Below are 25,366 nucleotides of genomic sequence, written 5' to 3'. Positions count from 1 at the left end.
TTCTGTACTGATTGTCCCTGAGCATCAATAGATATTTATTCTTGAAAATAAAAGGACATTTTTTAGAGGTGATCTTCACTCTCTTCTGAGGAATGCTACCATACATTGCAGATTGCCACCTGAATTTGCTTGTGGAAGTCTTTGGTGTGTTTTGTGAGAGTTTTTTTGTTGTTTTTCCTTATTCATGAGCCAGATTTGGGTGAGGCAGGTCATGTTGCATCATGTATTCAGCGAATTAAAAGGTTTGTATTCCTCCACCTGACAGGTTGATTTGGTTCTATAAAAACAAGGTCTGTTTATTCTTTCTGTAGCCTAAAGAAATAAATATACTAACTGTGTGATGCAGCAGCCAAACATAAAGTCTTATCCTTCTCAGAACTGTATAAACTCCATCAATCTTAATTATAGATTGATGCTTATGTAAAAGAGAGCATAGCTGGTCAGGGCCATTGGGTTAATAGCGATTCTTGTGAATGTTGGCAATCCGGATATATTTAACTGTCCTTTCATTAATCTTGGAGGAATAACTCCAAAGGGTGTTATTGTTTTTCCTACATAGGATATGGGCTTTTAAAACCTATTCACTGTGATTCTGCCTCTCTATAGTGTTGTTCTCTGACACTACTGTCTCCTCTTAAAATACCTCATGCAAGAAGTGCATCACCCTCTAACTTGACTATAGAACATGTTCTAGGATCATAAGGTGTATGGGCCATATTTTATAATCATATAGGGTATCTTGATCCCTGTGGCCCATGTCAGGGAGATCCTGATGTAAAATAGTAATTTGATGTAACTTGAAGTTGGTTTCTATAACCTCTTGAGTAAATATCTTTTATGCAACCTTTTTTTCGTACCACTCTAGGAATTGAGAGGAGGCCTGAAAAATAAAATCCCTTATGTAATATGACATGACAACATTGAACAGTTGTTGCTAAGGTTTTCAGTTCTCACTAATTATATAATCATTTCTTATCTTCTTGGAAAAGGGTATCTTAGTACTTCTTTCTCCCAGGTGATGGAAGGAAGCCTCCATTATTTCTCCACTAACATTGCAGACAGATCTTAGGATTATTCCCATAGTCCCTTTCTCTCCTCCATTCAATCTCTGGCAGCCTCTGAGAAAAGAAAGGAAATGTTCCTGCACTACTAGGTAACTCTCTGATAACATTTTCACAAATGCAAAACTAGAAAAAATACAATAATTTGTGCTCATCTAAAATAAAAAGATTGTAAAGAGCGTTTTTCCAGTCTGTAGGTTCCGTGGGCTGCACGCATGTTATTTGTGAGCCAAAAGCCACTCCTGAGTGTTACAGCAATAGATAATCTTTACATTTTAACAACTGTGTAAAATAAACTAGTCACACGTTAAAGTGGTAGTCTGCTTAATGCTAAATAAAGATTTCAAGAAAGACCTTTAAACTCAGGTCTTTAGTGATTTTTCCTTTCAAGAAGTTCAAAGATAGTATGTATCTTATTATCATCTTTAGTACAAGATAAAATCATATTTGACTACTGCATATCTTGCAACTGTTGGGTGTGCAGTCAGTCAAAAGAACAGCTTAAACATGTGTCCTATTTTCTCATAGCTAAACTTATTTGAAAGGAAAACATGAAAGCTAGTTTATTATTCCAACCAAATTTGGAGAAGATAAAAATCAGTTTTCTTCAAAAGCTAAATGTCTGCCTGTCAGATTGACTCTGATCTGTTTTTAAGATATCCTTGTACATTTATACTAAAAACGTTCTTAAAAGTTGATGAAATATCTGACACTTCTTGTACTAGTGACTCAACAGTGAAATCTCCTTGTGTAATGAGCAGTTGAAACAGTACCTATCTGAGTAGACGATACAGATCTAATTATTCTAATTTAAAAAAAACCCTTTCTTTTTTAAGCTGAAGATATGAGAGTTTCAAAAACTAGTATTTTTCAGAAGTAGCTGACACTACTAGTAGTCTAGAGCATACTAGTAGTATAGAGCATACCCGTAGTATGCTTTAGCATTGCACTTTATTGTGTAATTAGTTTGATGCATAAGAGATCTAGCATACTAATGCCTTTAATTTAGAGAGAATTGAAGGTCTTGATTTCCTTATAAAATGGGTTTATTTAATGAAGGATTCTTCTTCTTTATATCAATAGAATCTGAATGTAATCTTCACATCGAGAAACTTCTATCTTTGGAGTAATACTTTCCACGGGAATGGAACCTCCTTGTTTTTCTCTGCAGGAGAATAAAGGGCAGAGTGACAGCAGCCCTTTCTCAGTGCAATTGTTTTTTTAAAAAATGTTTTCGTCCTACCAAAAGCAAGGAGGCAATTTGGCAGTTGCTGTAACCCAACCTAAATGCAGACTGCTGACAAAACAGATATCCTACTCTGGCCTAGGCAGCCGCTTCCTGGGTTCTCTTGTGCAGCCAGCTGCGTGGTCACTGGATCAGTAAGTGGAGTCAGCTGAAAACTGGTTGGTTTCTCCCAGGTTTTCTGTTGGGTTAGTCTGCAACTCGGTAAGCCACTGTCACTGCAGCAGATTGTAAACCTCCAGGCTTTAAACCTGCCTGTTTGATGGTCATAAGCCCCTATCCTGAGAGCCTTCTTCCAAAGAAGGTAGCATCCTTGACAAATACTTGAAGTCCCAAATCTGTGACATTAGTTAGAATAATCAAGCAATGGCTGGAACTAGTGCCTAAGCAAACAGGCAGCATAGCTAGAGCTGAGAGGAAGACCATTTTCTACACTATCCTCAGGATAGTTAATTCCAAATGTTAATTTTGGCAGCTTCCACACTGAGAGAGAGACAGTAGTGATAGCTTCTATCTGAAAAGCATTAAGTGAACTTGCACTGCTGTTTTGGGCTTCCACCGGATTATTTCAAAAGGAGGGCTTCTAGTACTGATAGCGCATAAGAGGACAAGAAGCATATAAGAAAAATAGAGCTCCAGAACACTACTTTTCCAAGAGAATTGTTCATCTCCACTGTCTCATGTTCTGTCTTCTGTCTTATGCAGCATAGACAGCCCTTTCTTATGAGGTCAGTGGGAGGCCGTAGTGCAAATTCCAGAGATGATCTTTACTTAGCTATGAGAAACTTTGTGAACACCTAATGCTGGAGATGGTTCTCCAGTCTCTAGTAATGCAGCAAATCCTAGCCTTTACCTGTTGAGGTGTGTTTATTCAAACATAAGTTTTCAGGCATTTCAAAATTCTGCAGGAGTTGTCCACAATAGTAGCCAAAACATGCATTTTGAGGCAAACATGATCAGAGAGAATTGCCTGTTTGATATCCTGAGCTCCATCTGGATTTGCTCTTCCAATTTAATGAGAGCATAACAGAGCTGGCAAGGCCACTGTAGAAGACAGCAGTTTTGTTAAATTCCACTGTGCTGCATTATGTTTGTTTGCCTCTCTACATGTTGCAAAACTCAGTGTTCTTCTGAGCTTTCCTGCAATACTCCTCCCCCACCTCAACTGAGAATCAGCGTATACACATTGGAAGCTGCTTGTGGGCTTAACTGGCCCCTTAGCTGTAAATTTTTCAGGTTTGCCCCTTAGAATCCAGACAAAATTGTTGATGGTAGCCATGCTCCAGTACTACACAAATATCAGCAGAAGCTAAGGGTGTTGATTAAACTCCATAACTGCCCATTTTAATATCCATCCAGAAGGCCATCTTGCCCAAGTATTGTAGGCTGGACTTGGCTTCTAGAAGATCTCAAGCTTGGGAAAGCAGTACTTGGTCTCTATGATGTTGAAGTTTCTCACTGCTACCATCCTGAGAAAAGTCTGTTATTCTCTACACATCAGTCCAGCTTCCTCTACTCAAAGAAGAGGGGGGGGGGGGAAATTTCTTTATCTGCAACAGAAAAGTTGATTTGGACCCTGCGGATTTTTGTTGCTGTCCTAGGATTCCTCAGTAATCCCTGGCTTTGAACTGTGAAGGGGGTAAGGGGCTCTGTGGTTTCATGGAAGCAGGACAAGGCACATGTACACACTAATATTCAAAAGGTTCCTAACTCTGTAATGTGAGATAGTTGCAGTAGGGTTTTGACCTACTAGGAGGATATCGACAATAACCTTTGGAGTAGAGTAACTGACATGTAAGAAAGATGTAACCAACAGGTTTTTAGTTAAGTGTAATCCATTGGTATAAGACTTTGTCCTGATATACTTTAAGTTAACTGGACAGTTTCACGTCACAGATTTAGGATAAGTTAGACAAACTTTAATGTGCTAGAAATACTGGTAAAACACCATGAAAATCCATGGTAAATCTTTAGCTGGGTTCAGTGGAACCAGGATATCATCCAATAGTTGTATTTTTTCTTTACATTAGCAGAAGTGTATGACAGAAGATGTACTTGCACTCTATGCATATCATAAACTATAGGAGAAAAATGTATTCCAAGCGTAGTTGTTCTTCTATAGTTGATGTATGACCGCGTTTTGTAATCTTGGGTGTGTGTATATCAAGGAAAAACAGATTCTTGCAATACAGAAGCTTGCAAAGTAGTTGTGCTTCTTGTTTTATTGCAAGACTATTGTTTTTCAATGTGAGTGCCATATGCAACAGGGGGGAATGCAACAAATTTACAGTGTAGCTTGAGAGACATTGTCTTAGAGGACAAAGAAATACACTTGTGAGGCAAATAAAAGATATTGCTAGTTCTCTTCTTATCTCATTAGCCTGTGTGGATGCTTTAATGGACCTTTTTTACACTTACTAACTATTAAATTACTGCTTGCAATTGTAAACAGGTGGTCCGCCCAGCTTTTGCTGCTGCTTCAGAATGTGTGCCAGTGTACGCTCTCATAATTTTAGCTGTGACTGGATTAGAAGAAAACTGTTCCCTAGTTGCCAGTGTGTGGCTCATTCCTTGTGCACAAGTACTTGTCTGTAATTTTCAGTTATGAGTAGTCTTAAAAAACCAAAACCAAAAAAACCCCAACGTTTACACCTGTTATTTTTTTTCAGGCAATAATAAATAGCACTATCACCCCCAACATGACGTTTACTAAAACATCCCAGAAGTTTGGCCAGTGGGCAGACAGCAGGGCGAATACAGTCTATGGCTTGGGATTTTCATCTGAACATCATCTTTCAAAAGTAAGTATGACTAATGAAAACCTTTTGGGCAATCAAGTGGCCTGAGAATATTTAATTACTGCTGGTTGCACCTTGACTCGGTGTCCACTACTGTTGTGTTATTCACAAATTTTGTGTATCCATCCTTACAGTGTAAAAAGACAAGGCAGGTAATGGTGGCAGTAAGGTTTTAATACTTTGATACCTGTCTATTTTTTTTTAACTCCTTGAGGAGAGGAGGGAGGTTTAAGCTATTGCAGTGCATATTTATGCCTTCTCTGATTATTCATTTTTTAAAGTTGTTATTCCATTACAGTTTTTCATGATGGAATTTAAAGGAGTGAGGAATTTTGAGTTTCTTCTGTATTTAGGTCTTCTAGGAAAAAATGTAGATGAACTTCAGATGATTTTTTTCTTTTTCTTAAATCCATGTTCACTTTCACTTTTCTGCTATGTGGTGCATGTTATTACGTTGGCAGGTTTAAAGTAAAGCTAGTAGGAAAAGTAACGTAAAAGACAAGACAACTAAATTTTCTTGTTTGACTACGAAAGTTGAAGTGTTTAATAAAGAAACATTGTGCCCTATTTGAATTTTTTTCTGGTCTAGTTGTGCAGGAAGGAAGTCTGCCCTAATCGAAGGAAACCAGTAATCCTTATCTTCCTGAAGTGATAGCATAGTTACTGTGAGCACCCCATCTACACTACCTTTTACTATTGATACTCTTCTGACAGATGAGTCCAGGAACCTGTAGGAGCCAGTGTCATTTTCTCAGATAAAGAATTTCTGTTTCAGTCTAGGAATATGCCCCTGCCTGAAACAGAGAACATTTGTCTTCGAAATGTACAAAAGATCTGGAAGCCCAAGTGCGATAAAAAGGAATGTATAATACATGTTTGAGTAAGGAATAATGATTGCCTCACTTATTTTAAATAAAATTAAAAAATAGCAGCCATTTGCGAAAGTAGTAGTCATTCTACAAGGATAAACCTGGGCCTTTTAGAAAAACAGTAGAAAGAGAATCGGTACATCTACTTTATTTGGACAATATGATACATTTATAAGAATTCTTCCTTTCATAATCAGATGGCTTTCATTTCTACAAAACAACCCAAACCCCAGGAAATTCTGGATAATATTAATATTGCATATATGCTTGTGCATTTATGCACGTGTCATTGCATCAGTAAGCTTAGAAACTTTGTTATTTATTTAAACTGGTGTAAACTGGCTTAAATATATGCTACAGGCACTTGCTCACCTAAATAATGATAACTTTTGTTAATATTTTAAAGCCATATAGCATAAGTGCTAATTTAGTTTGCCTCTTTCTTATACTAGTTTGTTTTCCTTAATCATGGGGTGCTTCTTTGGAAGCAAAGTACCATGCTGTAGTCATGCATGCACCTTGTTTGCTTGCCTTTCAACAGTGGGTTATCCTTGTCACGGAAAATGTTCTGTTTTTTTTTCATTCGTTTTTTCCTTCACTTTTTCATTGCTCTCCCCAAGTGATACTGCCTTCTCAATCACAGTTGTTTCATTCTCATTCTTTAGATGCCCTCTAACTGACATGTAAGGGTTCTTGATATGCCCTTGGCTTCAAACTTCATATTGCTGTTGTAACAATTACCTGAAAAGCTAAAGCAGATACTTTGTTAAAAGTAGACATTTGAATAGCAGTTATTCAGATTGCTGTGACTTTGGAAGAATACACAAATCTTTTGAAAACATATGAAGTCTCAGACCTCTTCAGAAGCTTATGGTGATGAATCCTCAGGACCTTTTAAGCAAACTGTTTCCACAGTATTATATCTGAATTATTTTCATGTGAGTTAAAATTGCTAATCGTTGCTACTAAAATTCATCAAGGTGAAACGTCTTGTTTTATTGGTGTAAAATTAACAAATGATTATTTGATGGGGAGAAGAGAAACTTTCGTCACTTCAGCTTGATAGATATATTGGTCTGGGTATCAGAAAACCTGAAATCAGCTGTGAGGCTTTAGACAAAATCACATCGATCTGAGCAAACAAACAAGACAGAAGATTACTCGTTCTCACTTCAGTGCTCTAGCATTGTAGTCAAGTACACTAAAGCACTCACTTTAATACATGTGGTACTGTAAGGCATGAAATCTAATTCAGGGTTCAAGGTAATACTGAATATTAGTAATAGTGCTGACAAATAAGGTGTGTTAATGGATATATTCAGAAACAGATTATTCCTAGAAGTTGCCTAGAAATTGGTTTTGGAATTTCTTTTCTGTATTTGATTTAATTAAGTGCATAAGTGAACAGCCCTAGTATATGTAATTTGCTTTGCAGTAGTGTCTTTGGGCTCCGGAGAATGAAGCAAATAATCAGGACAGAGAATAAAATTTATGTCTTTTAGCAAACTATATATTCTCACATCATTGTCAGCTTAGCTGTGTCACTCTAATTAAACAGATCATTTCTAAAGCTTGTAGTAAGGGTTTGACTCTTGGACTGTTCTTTTTTGGTTCATGTGCCCTTGTCCTTCTAGGCTGATACTGTTCACTAGAGTAGATTACAACAGTGATAATCTCTTTATCTGTCATAATAGTGACTGAGAATTAGCTGAGTGAGAATATGAGAATATTCTCATATCTTTGATAGAAAAACAAAGGCATTTTAATTAACTCTTCAGATGCAAACAGGATAAAAGAAAATTAAACATTTGTTCATCTTCATCAGACCTTTTCTCAATGTATCGGACTACGAGTTCACCACAAGATTGTTCATCAGGAGTCAGGCAGAAGTCAGTAATACCTAAAAAATGATTCCTATGTTGAAGTACATTCCTTTCCCTCACTGAATCAGGGTTTGCTAGCAAAATTCCTCTTGCTGCTGTAGTAAGTGGAATAGAATGTCCTATAATATTTGCATAAAACTACTGAGACATAATCTCTCAATCACAATACAAGGCTGTGTTTTTGACAGAATCCTGCTATTTGGAAAGAAATATTCTTTCTCAGGTATGCTGTCTTTTCTCTTTGAAATAGTGACCTGATTTATTCCAAATAAATGGCAAAAGTACCAACATAGGTACTTGTGAGATCTCATAGTCTCCTTCCACAACTTTTCCTTAGATTATTAATCTTTCTTTTCCTTAAATTATTAATCCTTCAGAGAACCCTTCTTCTAATTCCATGAGATTTGATCTTTTTTTAGAGATTTTATCAAAAGAGATTGCCGTTATCTATCATCTCACTGCTTCAAGGAATTCTGGTAAATTTGTGAGAATTTTCTCTGCACTAGCTTTGGCTCTTTCCCAGAATATTATCTATTTATCTCTCTATTAGTTGTATTTCTTTTTCAACAGTTTATACCACTGCCATACAGAAGGTTGTATTTACTGCCTTGTATTTCTTGGGTCACTTATTCTAAACATTAACATCATGTTTCCCACTTACCAATCTTCTGGTCCTAATGCTGATTTAAATAATAGGTTACCCATTGTAATTTGAGATCTATCTGCAGGTCTTAAATGAACATCGTCTAGTTATGGTGATCTGTTCCTAATTTTATCAGTCTGTTCTGAGACCTTTTTTGCCACTGCATTTGAGTTGCAGGATATCTTCTGTGTCTCTTCCTGAATATCCAGGAAATGTACGCTTTTAAATAACCCGACAAATGAAACATAGGCTTCCAGTGCAGAAGAATGATATTTCCTCAAATATTAATAGTCCACTGGGAGAAGAAGCTTACAAACAATAAGGCTTTTCAGATATTGGATAGTAAGTGAAGTTTTGATTGAAAATAGTGGTGGAGATTGTGACATGCAGAAGTAGCCTTCATCCCTTCTAAATGCTTGCAGTGCGAAGCAATTTCTTTGTATTCTACTGCTGGAGAAATTTAGAAACTGTTGATGAAGTTTTCAGTGTTTTTAAAAATCAGTTCTATCTTAAGCTGATCATAATAAAATTACATTCTATATAAAAGCAGTAGCAAGCAAAAATGAATATTTGGATACTGTAGTGATTATTGTAGTATACAGTTGAGAACTATGAGGCTAGATTCTTCTCTAGTAAGAGAATCTAAGCCATTTTAGTAAATTTAATCTCTCAAGTTTAAAGGCACATGCATTTCTAAATTTCACCTTTAGCTATTTTCAGGAAGAAGGTACATGTAGCAGAGAAATCAAGCTTCATATGACTGTTCAATGTGTAACTCTTGAATTTAGTGTTCAGTATACGTGAGTGTATAGTTCAACAAATTCATTCTTTATTTTGGTCGATGTCAACTGGCTCAATATTCCTACTGCTGCTTATTTAATTAGCTATTGAAATTACAAATGCTGTTAAAATTTGGGAAGAAATTAGTATTGTTTCAGACATCAAAGAATGAAAACCACTGAAGACTTTAGGGTAATACTGACCTCAGTAGGCTTCAGAACCAGATTATCCATTGTAAGGAAGACAATAAAATCTGAACCTGAAAGCTGCTGTAAGGCAGTTTATCATTATTATTAGCCATATCTGAGGGGGTTTTTTTTCCCACACTATCAGCAAGAGATAAAACTTTTTTTGTTGTAACATATTTTTTTCTGTCATATCAACAGTATGTAATGGTATTTGTCACTGTAACTCACTTAAATGAGTATCTAATAAGGAGAAAAATTAAAAAATTCTCCTGACAGAATTTGACTTTGTAAAATGTTAAGTATAACATTCTGTTCTGCATGTAATGTAACTACTTCACGCCTACTCTTTCTCTCTCTCTCTCTCTCTCTCTCTCTCTCTCTCTCTCTCTCTCTCTCTCTCTCTCTCCCCCCTTCTCTCTCTCTCCCTCTCTATCTCTCTCTCTTTTAACATATGTACCTTCAGTTTGCGGACAAATTTCAGGAATTCAAAGAAGCTGCACGACTGGCAAAGGAAAAATCCCAAGAAAAGATGGAGTTAACAAGTACGCCCTCGCAAGTGAGTCTTACTGCCTGGTTGAAGCCTAAACCTCAGAGTCTGTGCTACATACTGTTTTAAGAATTTGTATTGTGTCTTATTCACTTACGTCATATTAGAAACAATCAGGATACTTCCCAGTTTACCCTGAAGCCTTTCTACAGTCAACTAGAAGTGTCAAATCTAAGAATATGTATAATGTACACTATGGAAGTGTCAAAGGAGCTTGCTGTAAAGTAAAATTAGGCCTTTGGGTTTTTTTACCCTTCCTTTCTTTGAGCCTCCCCCAAAAATGTTTTGAGTAAACATAGTGAGCAGTTGTGTAAGTAAATCTATAATAAAGACCATTTGTGTATTTCTTTTATTGTGTCTATGAAACTGAAGAGGATACATAGTAAAGGACTTCTTATAAAGAATCCTTCCAACAAAAATCGGAGTTAAAATACCAAACACTTCTTAAAATTATTTCAAACTATCTAGTATTCAGCTGTGAAATGTGTTGATGCAAGAGGGCAGATTAATATGCAGATTCTGGAGTTTTATTGCAGTTAGACATGTTGTGAAAAGAGTTTAAAAAAAAAATCTCAAAACATATGAACTGGGTTAATACAGGCCCAACAGGAAGACAAATTAATATAGTCATATTACATCAGTCATACCTAAAATTAATTCATTTGAAAGTGAATACTCTGAGTTTGCTTTGGGAAAACAAATTGCATGAGGCTTTTTTACACTCCTTTCCAGTGTTTCTGGCTCTGGGTGTAGCTATTTGTTTTATTTTAAGCAATAGTAAAGGTAAGGGTAGTTCCTCCTCTTGAAGCAAGAAACAGCTTTAAAATTTCAGCAGGGATTCCTGAGTTCAGTGGGATTAATGCAACAGAATCTTTTTTTTTTTTCCAGGGAGTGCATCTTCATTCATTGAATCAGTGCATCTCTTAGATGCTTTGCATTGCAACGTGCTCCTAATCTTTGATGAAACAAGGATTTCAGGCAGTTTGCAACATGCTGTACAAATAGGTTTGTTGCCACCAGAGAGCTACATGTGGTGTCCTTCCAAGGGAAGTCAGGGAAACAACCACAAGAATATATACAATGAACTAACCTCATGGTTTTTTTCCTGGTAGGCAGGGTGCCCAAGTGCTACATCGGCTTTCAGTATTAGAAGGGAGTGGCTTGCTGTACTGCAACAGGAGAAAAATGGGACAGTGTTTTTTCATTAGTTTCCTTGACCTTCTGTAAGCCTCTGATAAATTCTATAAATAAGCATGTTGATAACAGAAATAAGAATTTCAGTATTATAACCTAGTATATACTTAGCTTTATATACAGTGAAGTACTTCAGCTAGACCTCTAGAGTTACTCGATATTATAGGCAAAACAATTACTGTGCTTCTCTTTTGACATGTTGAGTAATAGTCTGGACTCATAAGTTAAATCTGACATTGTCAAATGGAGTGACTTATTTGGTTTGGACATAAATGTGACTTACTCAGAGACAGGATGCCCAGGGTTAAAGCTATCGTCTTAATCTATATGAGCTATTAATATTGTTCACTTTCCTGTACAGATTACTCTTTATACCTAATACTGGAGCCTAATGTTTTATACTGTAGGCAGTTACAGAAATGTTACCTTGAGTGATTCTGTAATGCATGTTGAGAGCTGCAATTTAATTACTGCACACTTAGGAATAATTTTGTATTCAGGCCTTACCTTTCATCTCTTGGCTTTTAGCTGTGTTGATAAGTTAGTGTATTATTCCAAAAGACACAGTTAGTGCAAGTGCTGACACATCAGCATAATAGTCTTCACATACTTAATGCTTCTCGTTAGTTCCCCAAAGAGAAGGGAGTTGAATCAGGAACTTTGGAGTTGGGAGCAGATGAAAAGCAATGGCTTCATGGTGGGCTGCTGCACTTGCTGGCACTGGGACTAATTCAAAGAGGGTGATGACTGGGGGGAAGAAGGGTGCTTGGCAGTGGGGACGCTAGGGACATTTGCAGGAGCACTTGCTGACTTTGATCACCTCCCCAAAAGTGGCTGTAAGGCACATAATGTCAGTATTGCCTGCCTTGATCATTTTACAGCTTTTCTTCCCCTTTTGTATAGTGATCCTTTGCAGAGAGGGAGAGGAAAAGAGGAAGGCGATATAGTCTCTTGCCAGTCAAGATGTCACAGGAACATGGCTTTTCAGGAAGTTTTTGACAGGAAAGGCATTGGGAGGTAGTGTGTGAGTGATCCTTGGTAACACTAGCCCAGTTACCTACAAGTGTCAATTCTTCTTCTCTCTCTGGCTTTTACAGAGTTCTTTTGCCTCAAATTAAGAATAAGTAGGAAAATACTGCACATCAAAACTGGAAAATATACATGTAAAGCTTATACAAAATGTGTTATTTCTGTTCATACTGCTTTAAAAAGTCTCTTATTATTTACCTGTTATTTAAAGTACCAGATACGGTACATTGCCTGCCCTCTTTGCTACGCAGTTCTAAAGGAAAAAATATAGATGTGCCTTTTGTTGCATTCAGTATGTTCCTACAGTTTTATTAAGCTATCTCTGTGTAGTGCAACAAAACCTTGCATAAGGCATTTACCATTCAGCTTTGACATAACCCTGTCAATATTAGTGGTGTGAGTTTCAATTCTGAATGTTCTGCACTGTATTCATGCTAAAACTTGAAGTGAAACTAAGGATTAATAGAAAATAAAGGAAAGAGATGACAAATCTCACTTAAATATTTGAGTTCTAAATACATTTTCTATTTTCCAGTTATCCCTGTTTAGAAGGATAACTTCTGAACAAGAATCTTATCTAAAGCCCACTGAAGTTAGGCTGCTTCTCTAAGCTATAAGGAGTTTTAGCAAAGTGTTGGTACTATTTGGTAGATTTTCCTCCCACCAGAAGACTTGCTCAGTGACCAAGAAGTAGTAGTTCCACGTGGGAGTATTTTTGGATATGCTGTTTTGTTTGATGGCATGTATTCTGTGGATATTTTTTATTGTGGAGCATGTAGTAGAAAGAAAACAATACATAGCCCAATTTGCAACTACTTAATTACAGAAGTTCCTTTCCCCTAAGCTATCCTGCTGCTAAGTTTGAACTCTGTATTCTTGCTGTTTCCTTAATACTGCCTGTTCTCTTCCTTTTTACCAACAGGCTTTGCTTTAATTTCCCAGAATATCAGGTGATATGTAAAGTCACTATTTACCTTGACTGTAAAAATAGCTTGTCCAAAGAAGGACAGTGCCCTGGAGAAACAAATTACAAGAGAAAAGCTGCTTTGCTATGTATAAATTCTACTGAGTGCATGGTGCTTTCTTACAAATAAAAAGTGCACATTATATGCATCCATCCTATTACAGAGGGCTAGAAAGTGCAAGTTCCTTCACACAGAAATATTTTTCTTTTTATTTGATCTGGTCTGTTTGGAGGCTTCTGTCTTAAGTGGACTAGAAACAAGTTGCCTATTTTGGTACTTCTAAGACCACCTGTGCACATAGGTACCCGATCTGGTATCCATTTAACTCAGACCTAATAAGGCTTTGTGAGGCTCTTATTTTGTTTATATAAAACTAAAATACTCTCTCTCTACTGCTGTGCCACCTCCTCTATCCCAGACTCCTCGTTGAACACCGGCAGTTATTTTGCTCATGACATAAAACCATGGATCTTACAGTGACAAACCACCCATGGTATATTTTCAGTTACAGGTTTGATTATGAATTGAAACAGTAATGCTTTGATCTGAAGTTTACTGAGCCTTGCAGGAGGCTACAGCCTGAAAACCGTTGGTTGGTGGAGGGTTGGGTTTTTTTCCTCGCTCCTTTTTCAAATTAAACTTAATCAGGTTCAAGTATACAACCAAACAGTTCAGGTTGTGGTTTTGCACCCTTCCCCATGAGTCTTACACCAACTGGAGTCTGGACCTCAGTTCTTTTCTAAACCAGAAGCTGTCCTCAGATCTTTCTTGTGACACTGGTCATTTCAAATTAAGACTCCTGTCAATATCTGAAATTGTGTGGAGAGTTACTTGTTCAAAACTGTCAGACTCTTCTTTCGGTGTTGGAGAATGCCGCCTGTGCAGACTCCTAGGAATAGTGATTGGCTGGTAGTTTTTGGTATCACAATGCTTTTGTAGAGCAAGGAGTAGGCTGGTTTTGGCAAAATAGTCATGGCTTTTTCTTTGTAGAAATACAGAGTTTACTTTAAAAGCTTGTGAGGGACTACCTTTCTGGGATGTGTGAATTTCTGTCGTGGAGCAAACATTGCATGCCTACTATGGCATCTGCATCCATAGCTGTGAGCTATTGCCAGTCAGTATGAAATACAGAAGCCCGTTGAAGAATGGTGACTACCGGGAAAAGTAGCGAAGGTTTCCTAAGAAAACAGTATAACAAGCTGGAATTGGTTTGCTTTGTTCATGTTTTTGGAACCCAGACTTAATTGTTTAGCACCTCCTCCCTATTTGTTTCTGTTCCATACTGAGTCATTGTTAAAAGGTGGCCTAATCTCTGTTAGGGAATCTGCTTGTTTAACTTGAGAGGCTTTGTTGTGAGTGCATGCGTTTCACTTAAAAGATTGTGACATCTGACTGGGACATCTTTTGATGAATTCCCCTATGCTATGCTTAGTTTCCAGACTGTAGGCAGTGTCCTTTTTATACTGCTTTGCATCACCAGCACCCTACCTACTGATTACTAGTGCTAGGGCTGCTTTTGACGGTGCAGATCTCTGAACAACTCTTAAATAGCAAAATACCCCTGATTCACACACTGATGTTTTTTATCACTTTAAACAATTCTAATCCTCAGCCCATGTCAAAGTCCAGGGCTGATGAGTGATTTAAAGTTCAGTATCCTCCAAAACCTTAGGAGGTAATAGTGGCTTTATACTATGGAAGAGCTGACAATCCTTTCTTGTCAAATGTATAAAGTATCTATTTGTAATTCTCATGAACGGGAAATATCAGGCCTTAAAATATATCATTGGTTTACAGGAAGGTGTTTGATTTTTAATGTAAGGACTGTTTTTTTTCCATACAGTGTCTACAAGTTGAATGTTAGAACAAAGTTATCCTGATGTGTGTGTGTGTGTGTGTATATACATATATATATATATATATGTATATTTTAAGTTGACCATAATTTCTCCCCAGACTCTCTAAAATTTGAAGTGGATAAGAGAAACTAATAAAACTTCATTACTTGTGAACATCTCCCAAAAATGTTTCTAGAATCCTCTTATTCCTTCTAAATACTATAAAATATGAATATATTATTTGCAAACTTAGTTTTATTAGCTTAATTTTGTGGCTTTTGTAGCTTTTTCTGTTGTATTTGGTGCTTTATTCATGGCCAGCTTCATTATAGTTGGCTGCAGATAAATTATTTACCAGGCAAGGATAGTTTTGAATATGTGAGAGCACTGATTAATCTATATTATTGGAAGAAATACATACTAGAACTTGATGCTTCTCTGCTACATAAAGATCTACCTGTCATGACTTTGCAAGCAATGAGCCTTTAGATATTATATAGACAGTGATACTTGCCTGCATTGATTTAGCATTTGAGTTTCATTTGAATTAAAGTCTATGAAAGTGCCTTACTGAAAAATAAGCCTGACCAGAACTTGCAGTTTAATTTTTTTTATACTGAAATCATTTTTATGCATTTATACACAAAAGTTTTTTTATGAATAAGCTCTTGCTTTATATATCTAACAGCGTTGTAGGAATTTTAGCTTAAAGATAAAAGTAAACCAGACTTCTGGGGGAAGGTGGGTTTTTTTTTTTTGGTTTTTTTTTGAACATCTAATGTGGTTGGGGGAGAGGAGGAAAAGACCAAAATTCATGGTTTGTATGGAATAATGCATATGCTTGATTACCTTGCCAACTCTGCTCTCCTTTTACACTTAATTTCAATTCAGTTTCAGTTCAGTAAAATTCAGTTTTGTGGAAATCAAGATTTAGTTTTGACTTCTAAATATTAACAATTTTGAGAATAGTTCTGAGTATAAAATAACAAGGTTACTTCTGAAAGAAGGTAACATTTATATAATAAATATTAACATTTATATGGTAAATAATTTGCATTTATATAATCAGTGAAAGGTAATTATTTTCTGCTTTTTAATCAATAGGAATTTAATAGGAAGGAATTTAATAGGAATTTAGTAGGAAGGCACAGAATGGAGATACTTGTGCATGTGCATTGCGTAACTTGATGAATGTTAAATATAATAAAACTTTAAATCAGTATTAAAATGTAATATAATTCTATATCACCCACTAATGCAAGCTGTACAGTACGAGAAATACTGTATGTGGGAATAAAAGCAAAATTTTGGTGTTTGAGCTCTGTGCTGCAAATGCTGAATATAATGTAAAGTGCAGTGAAAACTTGGAACTACAATATTTTAGGTTAAGTGATACTAGTCCTTTGTGGAAGGTGATGATGACACCTGGATCTTGTTTCCTTTAACAGTACTGAATTTTCTCATCTCGTTAAGCCTTGAAGTCAAGGGCAACTTTTCCTATACATATAGATCAGATTCAGTATTGGCTTTCAAAAAGTCTGATCCCTGTAAACTAGTTGAAGGGTACAAATGCAACTGAAGGCTCAGAATTAGAAACTGATTTTTTAAGGTCCTGAGCATCTCCAGATACTTTGTTTTCAATTCCTTTCGGGATTACTGTTCTTCAGCTTTCTATGCAGAATGTTAAAGAGCTGAGAAGGGTAGGAGCTAGACTTCCAAAGACTGTGCTTGTGCTTCAGTTTAAGAATGTTAAGTAGCAGCCTTTTCTCTTCTCCATGCAGGCAGTAAGAGGCTGCAAGGCCATAGGAGATGCTTAGCTTTTGGAAATGTTGAGTCCAGCAGTCCTCTGCTGTATATGCCTCCTTGCCATCCATGGAACTCTGTTCATGAAACCCTTACGTCTTAGAGTTAAATGTTACTGCTTGATTACTGAACGCCTACTAAGACATTCTAAAGTCCAAATGAGCTACTTAGCTTATATGACTCATTTATCTCCTACAATGCAACAATTCTTACTTGGAAAGAAGAGTATTAAACCATATACAGGGTTTGAAAAGCCCATGATATTTTAACTTAGGATGTGGGCTACAGAGTGTTCTTTGGGATTTTGTTTTGTTTGTTTTTGTTTTTAAGAAGAAAATACTAATCAGTGACCAGAAACCAGCAAATAGTCTTTGTTGGTCAAAACACAAATGCATGTGTTGGTGTGATGAGGTGTGATAAAACTGCACCATACCTCCTGCCAGCCATTAAGTTTCTCAGGTATGCAGCAGAGGAAGCTGCCTGAGTGTAGCTGGAGTATTTTTCCCAGACAGAAACTATGAACAGCAGGGGCTAGACCGAGGCTAACATGTCTATGCAAGATTTGCAAGGACTCTGCTGAACAAGCCTTCTTTACAAATGGCTCATAGGAGAAACAGTGAATGTCATCAGCAATGGCCCTTCCACTGTTCACTTTGCTTAATAAAAATATTAAAGCTAGATTTTGAAATAAATATCAAGATTGCTTGATTCTCCATGTTAGAATACAAAGTAAGAGATAAGAATCCTGGATGTGAATAGTTGCCAGTCCTTCAGCTGGCTGAGGGCTGAATGTAATATCAGATAAGAGACAGAAGTCTACAAAATCAATAAGCGAGAAACTGGGTACCTGCAAATAAATCATAGGTCAATTGTGTTTTGTGTATGATAATCTGAATCTTATGGTAACACACTTCTAAGTCATCACATGATAAAATATGAATATGAGACATGCTGGAAAACTGTGAGCCTCACCTTAATACTGCCTAAAATTTTTTTATCTCATTTAAGAATTAATGTTAAAGCTTATATGCACATTGTCTTTCTGAGTAGGTCAGTGTGTAATTGTACTGTGTTATTTGTTTTACTTAAGGAATCAGCTGGAGGGGATATTCAGTCTCCTTTAACTCCAGAAAGTATTAATGGAACAGATGATGAGAGAGCAACGCCAGAAGTGACACAGAACTCAGAACCAAGGGCTGAACCAACCCAGAACGCATTGCCATTTACGCATAGGTACAGATTCCATTCACACATCCTGATTAAGTGATACCTGTTTCCTTCCTTGTTAAAGGGACCTTCTTCCATGAGGTGGCTTCCAAGTAGCATAGTTATTAAATTAATTGATTTAAAACAAAACAGATAAAGGACCAGCTTTCAGATTTTCAGTATCATCTTTGTTTCCACAAAAAAAAGGATGAGGAAAAAAAGATTTGGGGGGGTAGTTATTTTATAAATTATGACTACAAGCACTTTGAACACTAGTGAGTGCAGATGTCCCTTTAACAGGAAGCAATATTTAAATGTCTGACCTCTTAGTGAAGTTAACTGCTTCATAGATGTTCCAATTAAATTATTTTTGCGGATTTTCTTTAAATGACGGATGGTACTGGATGTCAGCCTTTCAGCAATGAGTTACCAGAGGATGAGGGATTCTTGGAACACTTCAGGACTGTACAATTTAAAGCAGCCTTTTATTAAAACAACTCTGACAGTTGAAAACATTTTTCAACTTTTTTTTAAAATATGAGAGAAGCGTAGTTGTGCTTCAGACTGAATTATAATTCATTGCACCAGGAATGTTGTACCTCATTGTTCTTTAAGAAATCTAGGACTTTTTACTTAATGATACAAATAATGCATTAAGATCGGTATATCTTGGATATTAGATATTACTGAAAGTGGAACACTCACAATAAAACAGGTTAAGTACTGAGACCATAGAGAGTAACTTCAATATATAATAAACTAGCAAAGCTAGAAACACTAGTGGGTTTTTTGGCCTTTTTTTTTTTTTTTTTTTTTTTTTTTTAGCATGGTCTTGATTCCTTGTAAATAGAGTTGAGACACTGATCAAGAGCTCTTAAAAAGTTGGGAAACTCTAGAACTTGAAAATGTCGTGCAAATAATTCAGAAGGAGCAGAGATGAAATTGGATTTGTTCAAGAATTTTAATTTTTTGTAACAATGTATCTGGAAAAAATCATTTACATTTTCAAATGATAAAACAATTTTGCACTAATTTTTTAGCAGAGTGATTGTGTTTATTTTTATACTACAACTGTTACTAGTGCATCTACTCTGTTGTTGAAGAAATGGTGCTTTGTAAGAGTGCGATCTGCATGTTGAAGGAATATTACAAATGTTGCACATCTATCAGTGTTCTGTAAAGAATTCATTTGAACTTGTTGTTTGTGCGCTGGAATTCTCTATTGATATTTTTGTGAGTTGTGATAAAGTCCACACATTAGTAGTGTCTTTTTTTTTGAATAGATAGCTGCAAGATCTTCCCTCTTTTTTCATATGTAAATGTTTTGTGATATGCCAATATGATGACTACACTTTGTATTGAGAATGACTGAAGAAAGTTTCTAGATATTTTTTGAAACTGCCCACTTGTAATTTTTGATGGCCTGGAATAGAGGTTACAAAACTTATATGTTTTGCATTTTTCTATCTACTTCACATATGCAATGGGAATGCCTGTTTTTGGTTTATCGTCCTGTTTGATACCACTAGCTAGAACTGGTCTTCCAAGTGTCAGTGCTACATTTAGAGGGTAACTTGTCATGATGAGTCGCAAAAGACCCAAAGTTTTGTCTTGCTAATGGTAGGTACAAGTTTGTCAGTGAGCTATTACTCAAGAAAAGGCAAGTCTCTTTTTAAAAACCCTTTCACCTTAATTGAATTTTGGGCCAGGTAGGGGTTTTGCTGTTATTAGACTTGTGTTGGCCACTCTTATTTATATTGAAAAGCCCAACTGAGACTATTCATATACTAGTATTTAACCAAGATTGAAAATGGTCTCAAGTGCTTTCTGACTATAGTTTCATATTTAAAAAAAGAAAAAAAGGCAAAAATAACAAAAAAGCCCACAAGCTTTTTTCCTCTTGTCAAGGAACACTGTCTTAATTACATGGAAACTAACATTAAAAATATATATATATATTCCAAAAGATGCCACTTATGTCCCAAGAACTGCTATGTTTTTCAGGTTGATGTCAGAACGTAGTTTGGAAAACAGCTACCTTAATTTGATTCAATTGTTAGATATAGTGGAGATTTGCTAGCACAGCACTCTAACACGTGCATGAAAGATGGAGAGTGAACCTGCAGGACTGAGCTAGTCATGGTTAAATGGGTACATTTTTGAAGTGGCATTTCATAATGTTAAGTAGGCAATTATGTGGACATTCCTAGTTCCTCGTCCTGGCTGGTAGGATGTTCTGTGTGGTCAGCCTGCTTGCCCCAGTTTAGAAAAAAAAATTTTTTTTTTATCTGTACACCTTAATCATCAGACTCCCTGGGCTTGTCCCAAGGTGTGGAAAGGGCTTGTGCTCCTTTGTGTCCCAGGCCCTTGTGATGCTGCTGGCTCTCAGCAGCGCTCCGTGTTTGATGGAAAGGCAATGCCACGCTGAACTCTTTTCCCTGGGTGACCTTTTAACTCCTGCCAATCACTGAACCTCTTCCTTCTGCACCCAGTGTTTGAGCAGAGGTAACTTTTAGTCAGTGCTTCTGAGCAAGGAGGGTAATGTTGGAGGGGCACGCGAGTGTTGTCTTGTGTTTGGCAATGCTTTGTAGCTATTTGCTGATTTTTCTGGAGCTGCTGATTAATTGCTAGGTGCTTTACAAGAGAAGAGATGATGTGATCTTCCCTCCAAAGAGTTCAGATACCGGGGAGATGAGAGTTACTGAGTCTGGCCATGCTTCATCAAAATACCACTAGCATAACGAGTTCATGCTCTCTGTAACCAGGGTAGCTGTGTTCTGCTCTGACCTGACAGTACCTGCTCCTTCGCGATGCACCAAAAGGAGCGGGCCGCAGCATAGGCTGGAGTGCAGGGAAGGCGGGCGCGGGCGGTCACGGGGCAAAGCTTTGCAGGCCAGCCGGCACCGTGGCTGTGTGCTCGGCCGGGGAGGCGAGGCGGGTGCTGCGCAGCAGGGAGGGCTGGTGCTCCTCGCCGTGGGGACCACGCTGCTGCTGAGCGGGGCGGCGAACGCAGCTGAGAGCGGGCACCTCCGCACAGGGGAGGGGGGCATGGTTTGAAGCAGGCTGTTAGCAAAACAGTGCTAGGGAGGGATTTTCTTGTCTTTGTATGAACTGGAAGGGACTGATAGGAGTTAACAAAGTCAGAAATCAGAAGTGTGGAGGTCATGCTTTAGTCTGCATCTTATTAGTTGTCATCTTTTATCTGCGCACCTGGAAAATGCTTGATTTTGTGTTGTTATAACATATCCTCTCCAGCCAGATATGTCCCCTTCTGCTAGCGTTCTTTTCTGCGCTTTGCGTGTGTTAGTGTAGGCAGCTGTGGGGCTGTGTTATTTCAGCAACATAGGTGTAGACTGCTTTGGTGTTTATATTTGTTTCCTGACCATTTATATCCAAGAACTGACAAGAAGCGTTACTTAAGTCACCAGAGTTTTGTTGTTAGAACTTTGATTTCTTATTATCTCAGTAAGTAATTGAAGTATTGAGTATAACCTTCTCTAGTAAATATATATAATCCCATTCATATCCTATGAGCACAATACAGCAACAGTCAGTCTAGCTGCTTCAATTTATCCTCAATTGGAAAGTCTTAAAGCCGTTCAAAGGCAGTGTGACTCTAGTCAACTATTTGAGAGGAAAGGATATTACATAGTTAAATGCGCATTGCGCAGAAAGATAAACTCTTGCAATTAAACTTCTTGCCTTTTTTTAAAGTAATTGTACTGGTTAATGTTGAATTACTGAGAAATATTACTTGGCAATTCCCATTTCTTATAATATAGTATAGCCTGAGCACTGCTTTCATTACTAAATGTTGCTGGAATAAATGAAAATTAGAAGGAGTCTAAGCCAGGCATTAGAAGTTCTAAAAATCTTGTTTGAGACTCTGATCAGTCCTTTTCTGAGCAATGACTGCTGAGGCAGCATTGTTTCTAACAAAAGCTAGTGTATCAAATCTAATGTTTAAAATAAAGAAGACTAAAAAAGGCGCATGTCTTCTTTCCTAGCTACTCTCAATCTCCTCAGAAATCTTCCCCTTTTTTGGCAATAGTTTCCACATTCTTAAAATCTAATTTTTTTTTAAATAAAAGAAAAATGTTGATTGTAAAATGGGCTTTGGAGAGAAAAAGGTTGCTCAAACATTTGTAACCACCTCTGATGTGACTGCACCTCACTTTTAAGCATAGCTTTTCATCATGTTGGTGCATAGTGTACAATTCTTATTCGTCAGTATAAGCCCAAAGGAATAATATTCTAAGCTTAATGAGCTTGAGATTATAGTTTAAATAATAAAGATGAAGAGTGTATCTGATGAACTCTGCCACTGCTGCTTGGGCTTTTTGGTAACTGTTTGGTAAAGTGGCTTTCACCCTCTTAAAATCAATACAGTTGTTTAAAACAGGTTTTATACCATTTCGTGGCACCTTATAAAGCTGTGGGATAAAACATGCATTTTCAGAAAGAAGACTTAAATATAAGAGAATTATTTTGAGACAGATCTTGAAAAATCTTTAATTTTCTGTTAACCATGACTTGAACATGTTACCTCATTTTTTCATGTAATACATGATGGTGTTCCATTTAAACTTGATGAAACTTGGAGTTTCTATTACATAATGTTTTGATCAGACAATATGTATGTGTGCTTGTTGCTTGTTCGTTAAAATTCCTATTTTTGTATTCGAACAGGTTTTTAATATGAAATTTTGACTCATTGCCTTAGTGAAAATGGACTTATTTCAAATGATGTTTATATCTTAGATATTTTATTGTCTAGATAGCTTACCATTTAATAATGCTGCATGTAAATCCAATGCTGTAACAAAAATCCCCAAAATCGTGCTGCTAGTTCATGTTCTTCACTGCATTTTCATTAAAGGCTGTATGCAGAAATCCGTTTAGTAGATTTTTCACTTTGTGTACTCACTTCTACAAGCTTTAATGTTTTAGTTATGTTACGGTAAAAGTACTCTGTGGATCATATCGAATTGTTAAGTTGGTTTTAAAAAAAGTTTTTAACTTAATATCTTTTTGTGATGTTTTGCAGTTTGAATTTATACTCAAATCCCAGTATTTGGATATTCTGTATAGTGTTTTTTTATATATGTATCTTTCTAATTTTTTTTTTAATGCTGTTTAGCATGATCATAGGATAGCTTCAGGTTGGAAGAGACCTCAGGAGGTCTCTAGTTCATGCTCCTGCTTACAGCAGGTCATCTGTGAGAGCAGATCAGGTTGCTCAGGACTTTATCCCAGAAGAATGGAAACTGATGAAACCAGGCTTTTTTAAAAAGGTTTCTCTATAACATGAAAGGCAATAACTGTCTTCAAATTGTGTAGTATTATAATGAAGTGTAACATTTTAGGGCATACTAGAAAAACTCTTAGTAAATTTGGTTACTTTGCAGAGAAAAGATTATTTCTTGAGGCACGCTTAGAAGAAGCTCAAAGGTGATATGCTCCCACTGTAAGCAAAGAACTGTCAGTATAGCAGCTTAAAAGCAGGACTTGACTTCACCTCAACCAGTATTTGGTGTTGTGAAGGTCTTGGCTATGCTGTTCATCTGCCTCTTGTGCTCTACCAGCGCTATGGTAGTCTCACAAGCACACTGAGGAATTGCTGTCCCCTCATTCTCTGACCCAGTTTCCACTGCTTCCCACATTTCTGCACATTTGCTTAGGCTGCCAGGACTTAGCTGTTGATAGGTGTTAATAGATGTTGACTTGTTAGCTAAATTTTTCATGTCTGTCTTGATTGTGACAATTTTTGAAAGTTCTGTAAGGAATCTCTGGAATACGTAGTAAGCCATTACACATTTTCAAACCATTAATGTGTCAAACAGTGTAACAAAGCTCATGTTGTAACATAAAATGACTCTAGGTATAGGGGGAGAGGTGGAGAAGGACTTGTATCTACTATTGGAAGAATTGTTATGGAGTATGAGCTGCAAAGCTCTTTAAAATGAAGCAACTCTGCAATTGATAGAGCTAATTTTAAAGGTTGTGGGAATGAATGAGAGCCAAAACTAAAAATAACTGAGCACTTAAGAGAATAATTACACTATCTCCCTTGTGCATCTAAGCACATTCTTGTTTGGAGCATCTGAATTACCTACTTCCTGCTGTTTATTTAGCGAGGACTCCAAGGGGTGATTCAAACATGATGTGAGCTGGGCATTTGAAATTAGATGATGTAAATACCATCCTCAGGGACAATTCAGCATTCTTCCAACATGTCTGTCAAGTACATTCTTAGAAGAGGAATACAATCCTTATGTAACTTATATTAAAAAAAAAAAGTCATACGACTTGGGGCATGTAATTTTCTTCTTTCTTTAACTACATACATAAGAATTAAAAAAAAAACTAGTAAAATGAAAAAAAAGATTGAACTAACTTGATTAAGGAATGAACTTTCATTTTCTAAAAGAGTATACCCATTGTCTTCAGCTAATCTAAAAGCTGGATGACTTTAAAAGATTGTGGGATAGTACTTTGGTAACTGTTAACACTGGCTTTCTAAATTGGGACATGTGATACGTAATTCTTTGTTTATTCTATTGATTGCTTGCAATAACTCATAGCCATGAATTTGCTTTAGGCATTTTCATGAATACAGTTCTCTGAAATGTGTTATTTCCTCCTTTTAGGAGATTGCTCCTAACACATAGTGACTTTCTTGTTGTCTTCAGGCATTGGTGGAGGAGCTCTGCATAATCAAAGTTGTAGATTGGTTATACATGTTTATTCTTGACTGTTCTTTTTATTCTAGATATTCCTAGCAAATTAGTTGAATAATGAACTTTTTCTATTGTAAGTTTGGTTACCATGTGTGTATGCTTGTTTTAATTTGTGAGCAGTATCTGTGAGGTTTTTATATGGGATGATTTGTGTGTTTATATTTAGAATATCCACAGTTTTGTGAGTTTTAGGCTCAAACATGCAATCATCTTTTCAAGAATTTAAATTATAGGAAATCTTGTGTAGACAGTTGATACCTCCTGTGTTCTTCACTCATTCTTCCATCTTTCAGTGTCTGGCATTTCTGAGAGTCCTCATAGAAAAGCCTTTTAACCAGTGAGCAGGGTTAAGCTGCAGACTGAACTTTCTCAGGACAGCATGAAGTCCAAGATACTGTCCTTAATAAAGCAGAGATCTGTCTATGGCAGGGTTTAACTGAAGTTAGGTCAGCATTTGCAGCTGTCACAGATATCTCTTCCAGCAGCGTATTTTGAAACATCTTTTATAAAACTGAGGTCTCATTAGAATCAAAGCAAACAGACACTAAAGAAATGCTGCAGGTCCCAATGTACTGCTCT

General features: G+C 36.7%; 1 protein-coding gene across 4 annotated transcripts in view; it reads left to right on the top strand.

Moving 5' to 3' along the window:
• Window positions 1–25,366, top strand: part of LOC112987053 (homer protein homolog 1) — a 94,236-nt gene that overhangs the window by 26,926 nt on the left and 41,944 nt on the right. For 3 of the 4 annotated variants that reach the window (XM_064500727.1, XM_064500728.1, XM_064500725.1), the window contains exons 3-5: window positions 4,974–5,105; window positions 9,929–10,021; window positions 17,932–18,074. In XM_064500727.1, coding sequence (XP_064356797.1) covers window positions 5,004–5,105; window positions 9,929–10,021; window positions 17,932–18,074 — 338 coding nt within the window. In that variant the 5' untranslated portion in view covers window positions 4,974–5,003. The remainder of the gene's footprint in view (window positions 1–4,973; window positions 5,106–9,928; window positions 10,022–17,931; window positions 18,075–25,366) is intronic. The other variant, XM_064500726.1, reaches the window with a different exon arrangement.

The sequence above is a fragment of the Dromaius novaehollandiae genome, chromosome W (assembly GCF_036370855.1).
Source record: "Dromaius novaehollandiae isolate bDroNov1 chromosome W, bDroNov1.hap1, whole genome shotgun sequence".
Lineage (NCBI taxonomy): Eukaryota > Metazoa > Chordata > Aves > Casuariiformes > Dromaiidae > Dromaius > Dromaius novaehollandiae.
Note: the sequence above shows the minus strand (reverse complement) of the source record. Positions and strands in the feature narration are given on the sequence as shown.